Genomic DNA, 16,077 nt, shown 5'->3' on the forward strand with positions numbered 1-16,077 from the left:
AAGGTTGTCAAATTAACCAATCATCCCTTTACACGCATGTATACAGGGTTTATGAAAGAAAAAAAGAAAAAGGGAGTTACTCTTTACCGAAAGACTATTGAGGTTTGCATGATTATGCTGCTAGCCGGAACCGGAAGCGGATGTAGCAGTCCAAGCAGTACAAAAGCATCTACTGTGTTGAACACGGAACCTGCTTTCAGTCCAGTTTTCTAGCCGTGCTAAGAGGGAGGTGGGCTAAGCATTGCGTTTGCTCACCCAACACAGGCAGCCCATACTTTTAAGAGAAAATCTTCAAAAATGGATATCCTAATATTCGTCCTAATTAGTAGATTTTGTTCAGCTGCTACTGTGGGAAGGACACATAAAATTGGGAAGCTTTTTTTCATCTAAGAGATACTGTAACGATGTCGTAGGAGGCAAGAAAGAGAACTAAAGGTTTGGGTTACTTCTGGGCTCCTTTTACTGTTTTAATCTGTGTCGTCATACACCCCGAACTCCGGGTCCTATTACAATATGATTGTCTCAGCATAATCACACAACTAATCACGCATTCAATGGGAGTAGTATTACAATTAACGTCACATCTCCCTCTCCATAACAAAACTCGAATAAATGCTATATAGAAAAAAAAACATTCAATATTCTAAATGACAATTACTGGATTCGAACAGGCGGCTTCACAACCCTTTCACTTGTGACGACAGGGGCACTAGCTGTCTCTTGCGTTGCTGGGGGCTGCTCCTGTTGTACCTCCCTTGGGGTCTCGCTTGTTTGTGACTGCGGTAGCCCTTGTGGTGGAGAAGGAGGCAGAAGTCACTCTTGCGGTGGTTGTAACGGTTCATCCGTTGGAGGCTTCATATCCTCTTGAGTTCGGCAAAGATGCCGTCTGTTTCTGCGGAACACTCTGCCATCCTCAGTGCGTACATTGTTCGATCTTATGTCCCCCTTTTTCTAACGTGTGCTTTAGTCCAAGCTTTTCCTCTGCCAATTCCTCTTGGTGGCTCTATGCGCACAACATCACCAGGCTTCAGTTCCTTTAACTCCTTTGCACTTCTGTTATAATAGTAGCTTTGCTCAGCCTTCTGCCATCTGATCTTTTGCTCGACATTATATGGAATCTTAGGGTTAAGCAGTCGAGTCGACGTTGGAATTCTTCAGAGGCAGGGGAAATTCCGAATGGCATGCGTGTCCATCGGCATCTTGACCATGGGGTACCAAACGTGGTGAGGTAGCTACTTTCTTCGTCAAGTTGGACATGCCAGAAACCGTTTTTTGCATCAACGACAGTAAACACCTTTGCATTCGTGAGCTTCGCTAGCAAGTCGTCGATGACAGGTATCGGTTTCTCTTGAGAGCCTCGTGTTCAGCGGTTTAGGATCAATGCACAAACGTATCTTACCGTTACGCTTCACAGCCACTACCATTGAAGAGACCCAGTCAGTGGGAACTTCGACTGGCACTAATATCCCCTTATCTACTAGTCTGTCCAGTTCACGTTGTAAGGGTTCTCTAACCGCAAATGGGACTTTACTGACAGGCAACGCCACGGGCGTTACTGTCTTGTCGACCTCAAGGTGTAGTTTTTCTTGTAAAACGCCCCACCTTCGAAAACATCGCCTAACTCACTAACTATATCTTGCTGAGTGGATTGGAACTCATTGACTGACAGGATATTGTCGCTGTTAATTGTCATGAGCTGAAACTGTTGGATGGCTTGCGCGCCTAGCATGGGCATGTGGCCATGTGACGTTGTCGTAGGAGACTTTACAAGGCAAGAAAGAAAACTAAAGGTTTGGGTTATTTCTGAGCTCCTTTTACTGTTTTAATCTGTGTCGTCATACACCCCGAACTCCGGGTCCTCTAACAATATGATTGTCTCAGCTTAATCACGCAATCAATGGGAGTAGTATTACAATTAACGTCACAGATACCTCCCCTTAATAAGTCGACAAATCTCTTTCGTCTTGGTGTGGCCGCTAGAATATGGGTGCTTACAGGAGAATACTTTCTGAGTTTGAGCTCAGGCGACATCAAGACAAACAACAAGCTCATTTTGTTGCTAAGGGTTAAAAGATATAGTGAGATTTATAGAACAGAGCGATCCTTTAGTGAGACTATTGCAAAGAAAAGGTTGTTAAAGTTTGCATCGATTTTGTGTTTGAAGAAAAAGATGACTTTTTTAACGATTTGCGCGCCGCCATTTTGATAAATCTGGATACAAAACGAACAGTTTGATGTGATTTAAACTAAGCCCCGCCCCCTTTTATGTGAAAAAGTTAAGACTGACCCCCCTATCTTGGCAACATTTAAACTTGGTGCCCCCCTCTGGTTTTACAGCCCCCCCCCCTACTGATAATTATTGCACAGTCCCTAAGCGCCTCCCTTGAATAAGCGCCTCCCCCGAATAAGCGCCCCCTTTGAACCAAAACTATTAATAAGCGCCTCCCCTGAATAAGCGCCCCCTTTGAACCAAAACTATTCATAAGCGCCTCCCCCGAATAAGCACCCCCCTCCCTTCCCCAGGTTTTATGTAACTGAGTAAAATGACTATCATAATGTAGTTCTAAGAAAGCACTGGAGCTTCTAGGGACAAAAGAGTATTTAATGAATAAAAGTTTAATGAAAAAAGCTGCTTCAAGTTGTAATAATGATATAGAGAAAAGAAACTGATGTAGTATAAAACTAATATTAAATGAATAAAAACACTTCGGCCTTTTGTTCGAAATTTGCCCTTTTAAATAAGCGCCTCCCTCGACAAAGCGCCTCCCCCGAATTAGCGCCCCGTCTGTCAGTCGAAAATTTTTATAAGCGCCGGGGCGCTTATTCGACTAAATACGATATATTACTAAACTCTTCTCCCGTCATGATCATGTGCTCAAAACAGAAAGCTTTTAGCGACGATCTGCGCTGGGGAGTAATTTTCCATCAATATTTTGGGTGAAATTAAAGTTTTTTTTTTTAATTGGTCCATGACTTTTTCGCGATCTTTCGCCCTCGCATCGATCTTTTTTAATTACTCCTTAAAATTATTGCTGTCCATTTATCAAATCCATGCCATGTTAAATTGTTATAAGAAAAGGTGGTAGCTGATATTGGTAATCCATCGACTCGAGATGACATCGTACGACACCCAAACTTGGTAGACGTTATAGTAGCTGTCAAGGGGGATGTGACCTCAGTAGTGTAAGGGAGCATACGTGACCGTGTACAGGCCGCGTGGACTGGGTGCGATTCCCAGCTGAGGAGTTGTTAAAGGTCCCAGCTATTTCTTTCGAATTCGAGAATTTTACTTGCCAACAACAAAACACGAAAGCTTTGAGTTTAGGAATATTTTTTTTAAAAAAGAGGATAGGAGAAAGGTAATTTTTGTAGCTAAGCTAACTCTAATTATTTAAACAAGAAAACATATGGTAAACACAAGCTGAACATGAAAGTACTGTTCAGGCAGTCAGCAGGTTATGGAACATCAAATCAAATATCGATTTTTCAAAAAAAAAATTTATTTCATAAAATGTGTTTTAAGGGACGATTAGGCAAATCATTGTCTTAGACTATCCACTGCTGTTCTATTGATATTACATTTTCTAATTAACGCTTACATCTACAGTATTTACAACGTTAACTTTATGTGTAATGTCATATAATAGTTAAACAATAAAAATATTGACATAAGAGTTACTCTAAAAATATAAAATAATAAAGAGATAACATATAAATCATCATCATAACCATGACCATTATCATTATGATCGTTAGCGTTTGTCATCACTATAGAAACTAGAATAGTAGAACCCCCATCTTTCTTGTATCAAAACCTCACCTATAAATCACTTCGTTTTCCTCCTTACATAAAATAGTACTTTTTTTCTAGTCATCCACGTCCACGCGCAGTTATTAGATCGCCTTTCGGTCACATGTTACTTAATTAACGCTCTCTATAAACAGCGTACGGTATACAACCTTTCGCTGACCAGTTGCTTCAAAGAAGTTCGCTAGCATTTCCTTTGTCTTGCCTTTAGCCTTGCAACACGGCGTCAGAAATGCTGCCGTTGTTGGCGCCTTTTTCATCGGGCTTTAGATCCCTGGTAAAATAACAACACCCCAGGCATAATCATGTCCAAAAACTCGGTCTAGTAAAGAAATCCTACCACCTAGTGCTGTATAAACTCAATTCTACTTCTTCGCATAAATAGTACTTTTTAAAATAAGTTCAAGTGAGCTAATACCTCTAAGTGCTCGAATGCCTTCTATTTCTGTTAAACGCTATAATTGTCGGACTATGGGGGTATTCATCAGGCTCCGGGAAGTAATTTTCTGGGAAGGTATGACACCGGGCCTGAGGTGACTTGGAGCGGCGATATTTAACGGATCCGAGCCACGGGTGCTTAAGGATGTTCTCAAGGGTGGGTCGGTACGAGGGGTGTTTCGCAAGAAGCCATCGAACAAGAGACTGGGCCTCTGAAAAAAGAAAAAGAAATATTAGAAAGGAGATTCTTTTAACTAAACTGCTAAACATGTCGCGGTAGAAAAAAATGTGTTTTCGTCACTCATGTGGCGGATTCTTTAGTAGACTGCGGTCCGGTCTGCGGTACAGCAGAAGTGCAGCTAAAATTTGGGAGGGGTACTGAAAGTTATTAGAAATGTAAAAGATGTGTCATTCTCCATTTCCATTATTCCCCCAAAAAACATTTTTTGCAGCCTGGCTACAGTAGTCAGGCCCGTAGCCAGGGGGGGTTCGGGGGGTTTGGACGGACCCACCCACCCGGCTTGAAGGTCCGCTCAGAGCAAACAAAAATATATAACGTTTGGCTGGAGATACAAAGTGCACTATAAAAATCTTTTTATAATAAATATCTTTATTATCATCACTATATGTTAAAAATACCCTATTAATAACATTTTACATACAAGATTGATTGCCTAATGTTATAAGGCGAGTAGAGGGGTATACCGGAAATTTGGTACTCTGAAATGGAAAAACGAACCACCCCGCTCAAAATCCTGGCCTACTACAGTAGTGAGTCAGAGTAGTGACCTGACTAAACCAGCACGGTGTAACGCACCTTTACTGACGTTCTCTGCAAAGTTGAGCTCCCCGCGAACGATCTCGATCTGATTGGCAAAGGGCACGTCCCCTGAGAGCATGTTGAAGAGGAGTATTCCAAGAGACCAGACCGTGCACGGGCGCGCGTGGTATCGGTGGAATCGGAACCACTCGGGTGGGCAGTACGCTCGCGTTCCTGGAAGATAGCGATATATCAGCCTGCGTAGCAAGCGGCTCAGAGGTTTTGACGCCGCCTATACCCCTTGATTGGTCTTCACCCCTCTCCCTTCCTACACCCCTTGCTTGGTCTCCACCCCTCTCCCCTTCAACACCCCTTGCTTGGTCTCCACCCCTCTCCCCTTCAACACCCCTTGCTAGGTCTCCACCCCTCTCCCCTCCTACACTCCTTGCTTGGTCTCTAATTTTCTCCCCTCCTACATCCCTTGCTTGGTCTCCACCCTCTCCCCTCCTACACTCCTTGCTTGGTCTCCACCCGTCTCTCCTCTTTCAGCTCTTGCTTGGTCTCTACCACTCTCTCCTCCTACATCCCTTGCTTGGTCCCTATCCCTCTCTATTCCTACATCCCTTGTTCAGTCTCCATTCCTACACCCCTTGCTTGATCCCAGTCCCTCTCCACTCCTATATTCCTTGCTTGGTCTACATTCCTACACCCCTTGCTTGATCCCAGTCCCTCTCCACTCCTACATCCCTTGCTTGGTCTCCATTCCTACACCTCTTGCTTGATCCCAGCCCCTCTCCACTCCTACATTCCTTGCTTGGTCTCCATTCATACACCCCTTGCTTAGTCTTCACTCCCCTCCCCACCTTTTACTTGCATTTATGCGTGTGCCCTTACATCATCGTGTCATCGGTACCTTCATAGTCTGTGTACAGTGTGTTCTCTAGTACAGTGCCAGAGCCGAAGTCAAACAGCTTGACTTGCCCTGTCTTTGTATCTAGTAGCAGGTTTTCATCTTTGATGTCTCTATGAAAGACGCCTTTTCCCTCGCAATACGCCACAGCATGAACAACCTATCAGGAAAAACCCACAAAAATTGATCATGTATGTTTAAATTTGATAATTTATTCCTACTTCTCTGAATTTCGAAGAAATTGGGTGTAAACACCCATTTCACGTTGTCAGTGCAAATGGCGAAGTACAAATGGTACTTCTAAAATTAGTCGTTAAAGCCTTCGACACACTGGGCGTTTTTGTACGCTCATATGAGCGAATTTATCGCCGGCGATCGCCAGCGAATTTAATCGTCAGACGAATCAGACGTCTAGATATCGGACGAATCAGACGTCTAGATATCGGCGAATTCGTCGCTGCGGTAGCAGACAGACATGGCTTTTATCAGCCGGAAATTCGCTCGTACAAAATCGAGTGTCGTATGCTTAAGAACAAAGATATGCAAACAACTAATCGCACAAGCCTATCAGGCATTTCGAGTTTTTTTTTAATGGTTCAGTATTATTTTTGAATTGGGGTTCCTGTGTCGAGTTAACCGGAAGAGGGGAGGTTTCCCTCTAACCCAGGCCCACTCTTTCTTGAACACTCCACAGGAAGCCCGAAATCGTAAAAAGAGGCTTTTTCCCAAATCACTCGAGACGCCTGCGGAGGGGGAAGCAATTTCCCACGGACGTAGATTGTGGCCGAGTCCGCGGCCTTGCAGCGGTCATACCCAACCTCTCAATCGGAAACTTCCGAATAAACATCTTCGGAATCGAGCACCATAAAAGAAGATGGCGGCCATACGACAAAAGAGTTACGTCTCCCTCTTATGTACCCATACGAGTAAGAGAGACAATTTCTGCCTTTGTTGTATACTGAATGAAATTTTCCAACCATTTTTATTTAAATTTTCTGATAATGTATCTTATTACTTTAAACCATGACAGCTGGGGGGTGCTTTTACTTTTACTTCCTTTGTTCTATTTTACTATTCTATTTCTATTTTTTTTAGTTATTAGCGTACATGTTTACATGGGTTACATGGTTACTTATTATAAGTACTTTAACATTTTCAATTAAAACTCACGGAAGAGTCTACAGAAATTAAATCATAATTTTTTTTTCAGATAGGTATTGTGACCGGGTGGTATTTTGGGTTATTTCAGATTTTGCTAAGATTTTAAGGAAGCGATTTTTGGATTGTGATTATAATTGTTTTACGTATTTTACGGATTGTTTCTCAAACGTGATTCTAATTCGATCCGTACACGTTTAAGAATTTACTTTCAACATGTTTCAAATTCCTTTAGATTAGTATTAATAGCTTGATAGTGAAGATTGACTTAAGTTTAGCGTCCCTTTACCATTTCCCAGGAAGATTAGTTTCTAAATTTGACAGGACAATGGACGCTGAGTAATTTGAACTGTAGTAAATGTTAGCGTCCCTAGAAAAATGCGCGTCCCCAAGCGAGTATAAAAGCGGCTGTTTTTACAGTATCTGTTTTTTTTAGTACCGTTGAGCAAAGGAGACGCATTGCTTGCGAGGCGTGATGCGGGAGCGAGAAATGCAGTTGCTCAGGGGAGACAGTCAGCAGAGATAAGCTACAAGCTTAGAACGCTGTCCGTACGGGCCTGTCATGCCAGTTGTGTTCAGTTTGATTTACCGGTTGTAAGTACTTTGTTTTTAAAACTAGCCTTTGGTTTAGGTTACCTTTTCTCGGGATTTGACTATGTTTGTTATCAATCCTTATAAGTCCATGCCTTGCATCATGTATTCGTTCTCACGTTGCCTTTCGCTCGATCGTTTTCGTTTCATTCCATTTTTTTGCCTACTTTTTGGCTGGTGTCAGAACCTGATAGTCTTGCTTTCAGTATTGCATTTGTTTCTACATTTTTCGTAACCGCACGGTAAATGTCAAGTTCCGACGGTTACAGTATTATTGATACCTACGGCTGCGCAACCCCTCCACTCCGCCCTCAGCTAATTCTGAATACGCGCCTGCTAAACGTTTACCTTTTTATTATGATTACCAGAGAAAAAACGCAAAACAACGAACCCGTGCGTTCCTAAGTCGAAATTAGAAAACTAATTGGCTGACTCACTCGTCCGTTCTTGCTCATTTAATTGCGTTCTGCGTGTGTTCCATAAATTACACGCAAATATTTTCTTTTTTGTAAACAAGCCCTGTTTAACTAAGTGGTTACACACCTAAAAGGTCTTTAAAGTTGCGGCTGCTAATCAACTAAGTCAAGTCAACTAAACATGACTTTTCTTATTAAACATGTATTTCTATTGAGAATTTATCGAGATAACACCCACAACACAAAATATAACTCAAGTGTGCAATCAAGGTTTAGCAAAAGTGTAGATCGTTATTACATACACACACTTCCAATATTGCTATGCTGTGCTTACTTGTTTCATAGTGTTTTGGTGCCGTATATAATATTTAACTTGTACCCAATAAATATCTGCAGCCAATAAATATTAAAACTTAATATCACTCTTATGATACTGGTGTTGTTTGGGCTTAAAGGCGCAGTTACGTCATCTAAACCGCATCGTTTTTGCGTCATCTAAACCGCATCTTTTTTGCGTCATCTAAACCGCATCTTTTTTGCGTCATCTAAACCGCATCTAATTTAAAACCTTGAGACTTCTTTCATCTCTTCTCTAATGGCGGATAGTTTGATAAACCGTGGCCCACGAAAATCTCATGACCCAGCCCCTTTAACAAACACATAGCTGTTACCTGTTTGAATATGTCCTTGGCTTCACGCTCGGAAAGTAGTTTTTTCTCGGTGATGTAGTCGAATAAGTCCCTGTAATGCGTCGGCCTTTCCAGAACTAGTACATACGCTTGGTTATACTCGAAGTAGTCGTACAAGCGAACGACATTAGGGTGATCTAGCACGCGATGAAGGTACACTTCCATTGGTACCGATATACCCTCGACCTAATACAAGATTAAAAAAAGCTTATTATTAGTCTCTTTTAGAGAATTTTAGAGACAACGGTAGTAAGGCTAGGGTCATAAGGCCTAATACAAGATTAGTAAAAAACGTCATTGTGCGGAGACTTATAACTTCCTTATGCGCAAACCCACAAGAACCTCACCCAGTCCCCTCATCCACCAGAATTCCTCCCGTCCCGGTCGCAAGCTTCTTTGACACAATGTATAAAAAAGACACCAACCTCTTCGAAAAAGTAGACGTTGTTTTTGGGAATGACTTTAATTGCAACCTATAATGAAAAGGTACATGTAATATGAGTTTAGGAATTCATTTTTAAAACGTCCCCTTCTAGTGATGTTCAGGGGCGTAGCCAAGGGGGTGGCCTAGGGGGCCCGGGCCCCCCTTTTAGCCATATGAAGAAAACGTTGTCGTTTTGGGGGTCTGGTACCGAGGAAACTTAGTTTCTTTCCAGGGAACTTCTCAACTAACTTAAGATGGTCACAGTAACTGTTTTTCTCAGTCATAAAGTTTACGAAGCCCCTGGGGTACGCTCACCTTAAAAATGACAAAGATCATGCAGATTTTCCAAATAAGGAATGTATTTCCTCTTATGGAAGTGACCGCGTTTGGCAAAAACGACGTTTTTTGGGCTCAATTTTCTTGATATGAGCCAAAAATACAGTAAATGTATAAGACATTAACTAGGAAAAATGCCTTGAAAGGGCCCCCTCCTGTTAAAAATCCTGGCTACGCCGCTGATGTTTATGCATTGCGCTTTTTAGCGTAAAAGAGAAATCAAAATCACTTCAAACTCCTTCTGGGAGAAAGTGATTGGGCATAGATGGCCGAGTTCAATATCTTAGCGTGAGTTCATCAGTAATATCAGTGAATTGTGTTCCTTTTATTGGAGTAGTACAATGTATAAAATGTTGGGGTCTAAATGAACTCATCTAATGTAAACAGCAGCATCTTTTTAAGTGATTTTAAGACTATTTTTTTCTAATCATTCACTTTTATAAATAAATTAAAGATCATTTAAGAGCTTATCAAATATTGAGAATCAATGTCATGTATCAATCAATCTTCAACGATGGCTATATTCAATTTTTGTCTCTGTGCTGCCATTTTTCCACAAGTAATTTTCAAAATAGTCTATGTTTTGTCATGAACTCTGCCGAAAATAGTTTAGATGAGTTTTTTCTTGGCGTAAGAATATAATTAATGCGCTGATCTCCAATACAAAGAGTTATTGATCTATCAATAAACTCCCAGCCTAAAAAAATATATGCCTGATTTTTTATACGAATGTCGCGTTGTGGCTGAAAATAAACAGTACGAAATCGTCATGATTTCAATTTTTTACAAGCGCCAGGACAAGCGAGCGTAGGAGATACATGATTATTTTCAACAGTACTATTGTAATTAATAATTTGCGTATGGGGTCACAAAGAAAGGCTTCAGGCGTTAATTCTTTTATTAAAAGTCGAAATTTGTGGCCTACTCTACCCAATTACAGTTGAAATTCGCCGTGACGTTTCGGTTTAACTTCATGGAAAGTTGACTTCGAAGTCAAAGACGATTTCTACGTGATATGCATATGGCCATAAAACCATTTATTGTCTGTTGTTTGATGTCATTTGAATAGAAAAGGTGATATCATTTTAGTCACTCCTAGTGACGATGTCATGTGTTAACTTTTATAAAGCACTACGTTCATAAACAACCCTTAAATTTGAGTAATTCCACTACAATACTGCCAAACATTCGGCGAATAATAACAGCAACTCTGTCTGTATCTATTTTAAGATACCTTTGTGTAGTCGATTTCGATGCTTTAGCGAGTTAATAGCATATTTCATTTCTAAATATGAATATCTTATCGTTGGCAATTCTTATTGACAACTGGCTTACGTTTTTAAATAAATGTATAGCTACCCCTAGCCATTGAAAACTACTTACCGGTTTTCCATCACGAACTCTGGTCCCCGCGTAAACCATCGCAAATCCCCCTCGGCCGATTAAATGGAGAAGCTCATAAGTTTCCTTAAATCCAGGCTCTCCTTCATGAAAATAAATAAGAATAAATAACGCTATTAACTTCCCTCTTTCCTTTTAGTTGAATTTTTAGAGAGAACTAGCTCTAGAAACGGTAAGGAAGTCGTCGTAGTCGATAAGGATTGAAGGCACTTAATCGCGGGATTGTATCTGTTAGGGCTTACGAAGCACCGGGAAGATACATGAATACATTATTACCTTGATCGCTAGCAGTAGCGCCATAACTATGTGCAGCCTGGATTGTAGCATTATCGCATCTTGTTGACTTTTTTGTATCCTCAACACCTTGCTTCCCTTTACGAATCCTAGTGACTTTGTTCGCTGATTTTTTCGCCGTGCGACATATGACGCTAAGCAAAGCTGAAAACTTCCTTTTCGCCGCCTCGCTAGCCATATCAAAGCTTGAACTTTTTTCGTCTGGTGAAGCGTTCTCGCTTAATTGTCTCTGTTTTCTTGTGTCGTTTCCATAGTATTTAGTCTCTGGGTTGTCTACTTTTTCGCCAGGATGACATACCTAGGATATGTAACGAATGTGATCTGATCAATGAGAGGTTGCACCTAGCACATTAACAACACAGTCTACAAAACATTAACTCGCAGGTATTTTCCGTGCATGCAAATTTAATTTTGAAAGAGCCAATAACAGCTGCGTAAAATTGCTCATTAGTCACAAACTTTCGTTAGTTGAGTCTGGAGACTTGAAGTTAGATTTGTGGTAGATCGTTAAGTGAATCAACACTTAGTCTGAAACCCTTGATAAAAACAAAACGCAAGCTGGTATCAAATATTAGTTCGTTTACTTACATTGTTACCGCGAATACTCTTCTCTGGCATTAAGGACATTCTCATTCTGGGGTCTTCCAGCATTTCGGAAAGGAGGGATTGGCAAGGGAAATAGCACGCCTGGAGTTTTGCGCTTAGAAACAAGAGATGCCTGCTCAGATGCACTTGCTAAATTATCTACTGAAAGCGTTTTTTCATCGCATGTAAAATGCTACGGAAGAATCACCTGTGAGGAAGTGAGGTCGGCTTCGGATTGGCTGATCTTTGCCGATAACAAGACCTCTCTCAAATAGAAGTTTGCAGCAATACAAAATAGCACAAGCGCTATTCATTTAGTCCATCCATAGCCTACTTTGATGGGGAAGCCGACTGATTTAAGATTGTATTTTTCCACACAAGAAATTTTATTCTAAAGAACAAGGCAGTTTACTGTTGTTTGTTAGCAATTAAATACAAATCCGATGAGGGAAATGCATTCAAAATAATCCCAAATCCATGTATTAGAATATAATTCGATAAAAAAGGTCCTCTTAGTATTGTCAAAATGAAGTTGAAAGCTCTCTTGTATGGCGAAGGAAAACGAAAATCAAATAGTGCTGAAATAAAATAAAATGTCAGCTAAAATATACACTAAATGGATACCAATTCACGATGCACGCAAAGCTGCTGTCAGCTAGGGTATTTTACATTCGCTGAGGCGTAAAAAACCACAACAACTTTGATAGGTTTTAATGTGAGATTTATAAATGGAAATACTTTTTGAGAGAACCGGCGTCTTGTATTTGGAGCGATACGCTTAATTTTCGCTAACAATATTACCATCTTATACGTACATTTATAACTCTGATAACCGCAAAGAGAGGATTTTCCCGGAAAATATGAATATAATAAATCACTGTACAACTAAGTGGGAGCCTATATGTTTTGACGCCTAATTGAAATTCACTTGCTTCTGGGGGACAATTTTGCAATGTTATCGAAATTACTTCACGAGATCTGTAAAATCCGTGCGTGGCTTACGTACAAAATATGTAGCAGGCACGAATAAAGGTACAAATCAAAACGAGCGGCTGCAAGTAATATCTCTTTGTGCCTTCAAACGCCTTCACAATTTGACATTGCAAAACCGATTAGATTTGCAAGAATGTAGCACGTCTTTTTAATATCAAAGGTTGTGTCCAACTTCAAGATCGATCATTTTCCTGAGCGCTTATGTTCGCAAAGCAAATTACGCCCCCTCCAGATAAAATAAGTTTTTAAAAAGCGCAAAATAGAATTATATATTTGTATAATATAAATATATATCCATGGAATACCGAAAAAAAACTTGAAAAAGCATTAAACCAAATGGAAAATTGAAAAAGTAAGACAATAAAAATTTGTGTTTACCTCGGGTGACATGGGTTTCTTCTCATCGGAGTTCAGTTTCCAGTCTTGAAATGCAAGGGAGCAGGCCGCATACTCCATGGTCAGACCGGATTAAATATCAATATTTAGCCAATGGAAAGACGCGAAACCCTTAGCTCATCTCATATTTTCATTGCTAAACTCAGGTTAACGACTTGTATAAGAAAACCGTGTTCAAAACAGCACTGCAAACGCGAACGCACGCATGCGTCGTTAAAGCATTGATTTGATCTGATTTGAAGTAATTTCTTTGACGCTGCATTTGCGCATCTTAAAAGCTTTTCCTAAATTTTGCAACGTAATTGGGCGGAAATTTTAGTCAAGGAGGATTTAGAGGGAAAATAAACGAGCTAAACAACAGCGCTGTGTGGATTTAAAAACGATTGTTTTTTGTGATGTATGTTGTGGTGATGTGGTATCATGGAAAGGCGGCATTGTCATATCTCAAAATCCTTACCAGAACGACTTTGAAACCTTTGCTATTGGCTGATTCATCCTTTTAGCTTCTCTGTTCGTCTTAATTATATAAAAGGCAGGCTCACTGCGGACATATGTTATTTTGCAAGGAAGATTGTGTTGATGAGAACAAAGGAACATTTCAAAGGCTAAAAGTGGAGCGGATGTTGTCTGTGGACAGTCATATTTAAGTCAGCGCATCTTTCAAATCAAAAGAAGTCCGACAGTCACTCAGCTTATCATTTCTTTCTTCATATAACAGTACTGCAGTGGATATTCATTTCCTTTATCTATCCTATTTTTTACTTTTCAATTTTTCAAATTATTAAAAAAAATTCAGGGTGAATGTCTCATAAAGACCACCTTAAAAAATAAATAAAAAGGACTTGCTAGACAATCATAATCTTCATATGTTCCGAACAATGTTTCAAGTATTGTATGTTTTAAATGTATTTTTGATGTTCATCAAGATCACCTTTAAAAAAATAGACAATCACAATCTTCATATCAATGTTTCAAGTATGGCATAGGCATGTTTTATGTATTTAATGTTCTGTTATTGGTCAAAAATTGCATAGCATGCATAATTGCATGTCCATTTACATTAGGAAGCTGAAAGAAAATGAAAGAAAAGGGAGGTCATATTTTTTCCAGACGAAGAGCTGCATTGATAGAATGACACACAATAATTCAATGGTTGATGCCTGACGCTTTTTAGAAGCAGCGATCCTACTGAGCTTACTAGAAAAACAATATTTTCTTCCTGGATATTGCATTAAGAAAAAGTATGGAATAGGTTTATTTCAATAGAATATACCTCAATTATACAAATACTCACATTGCACATTGTATAAGACAATTCATGGAAGTTTCTATTAGGCTATGAGAAGGATATAGAAATATGTTTACAAATAAAAAGTCGTTAAAATGGAAATCCAATTTGCGTCAAAGAAATCTGCATGAGGTGCATGCACCCAGACTGTTTATGTAAAATAGGAAATTAAATAGGATAAAAAATAGATGGAAATTAAGACGCTCGTTCAAAATACGACTCTTCACACTTTTCTTTTGGTATGCAAGAACATTCTACATACGAACTTCCTTAAAACTGAGAAAGAACATGTTATAGAAATAAATCCCAGTCGTTTACGACTGTTTACCATCTTATAAAAGTTGATTTTTTAGTCGTACACCAATACGTAAGTTTGCCAAACGCCTGCACCACAACCACTTAAAAAATATACTTAACAAGAGCATAAAATTACTGGTAATATACGAAATTTCACTAAGATTGATTCGACGGAACAGTTACAGATTTAGCAACGTGTTATGCAATAAAAGCGATAAGAAAATATAATATTATACTTCGCAAAGAAGTTTGCCCAATCCATGAGTTTTTTTTTCAGTTTCACGAATAACGTTTTAAATGATTTATCGGCGAGACCTCAAAAGCCGTTGATTGCGAACTAATTATAATAAAAAAAACCTAATCAGTGCATTTTACTGCAGGAGATTGTCGTTGCCTGTGGCTGTTGGTAATTGGGGCTTTATATTAGGGGCGAATTCGTAAAAAGGCGTGCTTAATGGCATAACGTGGGAGCAAAAACTAAAAATGCTGTCGAAGTATTAAAAAGAAATACAGTAAATGCTGGAAAATTCGCGATCGGAAAATTCGCAAACACTGAAAATTTTCCAACATTTACTGTACCTAGATTATCATTCTACATACGTAATTCTAAAACAACTGCTTATAAAGCTAATAGCAATTCAGAGATTGAAAGATTAGAAAAAAGAAAAAAATAAGGTGGAGCTCTAGTTTTCGGTAGAAATAGATGCTGTGATAGCATGAAAAGGAAATGAGCAGATGGTAGTGGCTAGAATTACGTTAATAACAGGAAGAAGGAAATGGCATGGCTATAGAATGGTACAAATATAGCCTGATTTTGTTGATGTGAGAAGAAATCTCACGACAGCAGGTTATTTTTCAGTGTTAAAAAAACGCAGTTAAATCTCGCGACAGCAGGTTATTTTACACAGTTAAAAAAACGCAGTTAAATCTCGCGACAGCAGGTTATTTTACAGTGTTAAAAAAGCCCTGTTAAATCTCGCGACAGCAGGTTATTTTACACTGCTAAAAAAGCCCTGTTAAATCTCGCGACAGCAGGTTATTTTACAGTGTTAAAACGCAGTTGCACTGGATCCAAGAAAATACCTTCTCTGAGGAAACAAATAGAGAAATATGCCTTGTTGGAGGGGTGGAGTTGGGGGGGAAGGGTTGAGATTGGACATTTGAGGGGTGTCGCTATGAGACGGGAATATAGTAGTTTAGGAAGGCTTTAACTACTCAATCCACTTCCGTGTCTAGACTCATCTGTACACGGTGTTCTGCAGTATACAAAATATCCTAACATATTCATAAGTG

At 39.7% G+C, this 16,077-nt stretch overlaps 1 protein-coding gene across 3 annotated transcripts; it reads right to left on the reverse strand.

Annotated features, from left to right (window-relative positions):
- Positions 1–3,482: 3,482 nt before the first annotated feature.
- LOC5519009 (serine/threonine-protein kinase pim-1) lies at positions 3,483–13,435 on the reverse strand. Of its 3 annotated transcripts, XM_032363794.2 has the most exons (9): positions 13,182–13,435; positions 11,208–11,523; positions 10,914–11,014; positions 9,196–9,243; positions 8,753–8,956; positions 5,920–6,076; positions 5,064–5,240; positions 4,227–4,458; positions 3,483–4,082 (listed from the first exon to the last, which is right to left on the reverse strand). In XM_032363794.2, the coding sequence occupies exons 1-8, from the start codon at positions 13,257–13,259 to the stop codon at positions 4,229–4,231; spliced, it is 1,311 nt and encodes a 436-aa protein (XP_032219685.1). In that variant the 5' UTR covers positions 13,260–13,435; the 3' UTR covers positions 3,483–4,082; positions 4,227–4,228. The 3 variants fall into 3 exon arrangements, with proteins under 3 accessions (XP_032219685.1, XP_032219684.1, XP_032219686.1); XM_032363793.2 differs by having other exon boundaries at positions 3,483–4,458; positions 13,182–13,433; XM_032363795.2 differs by lacking the exon at positions 13,182–13,435 and adding an exon at positions 11,814–12,541 and having other exon boundaries at positions 3,483–4,458.
- Positions 13,436–16,077: the final 2,642 nt, after the last annotated feature.

The sequence above is a fragment of the Nematostella vectensis genome, chromosome 1 (assembly GCF_932526225.1).
Source record: "Nematostella vectensis chromosome 1, jaNemVect1.1, whole genome shotgun sequence".
Classification (NCBI taxonomy): domain Eukaryota; kingdom Metazoa; phylum Cnidaria; class Anthozoa; order Actiniaria; family Edwardsiidae; genus Nematostella; species Nematostella vectensis.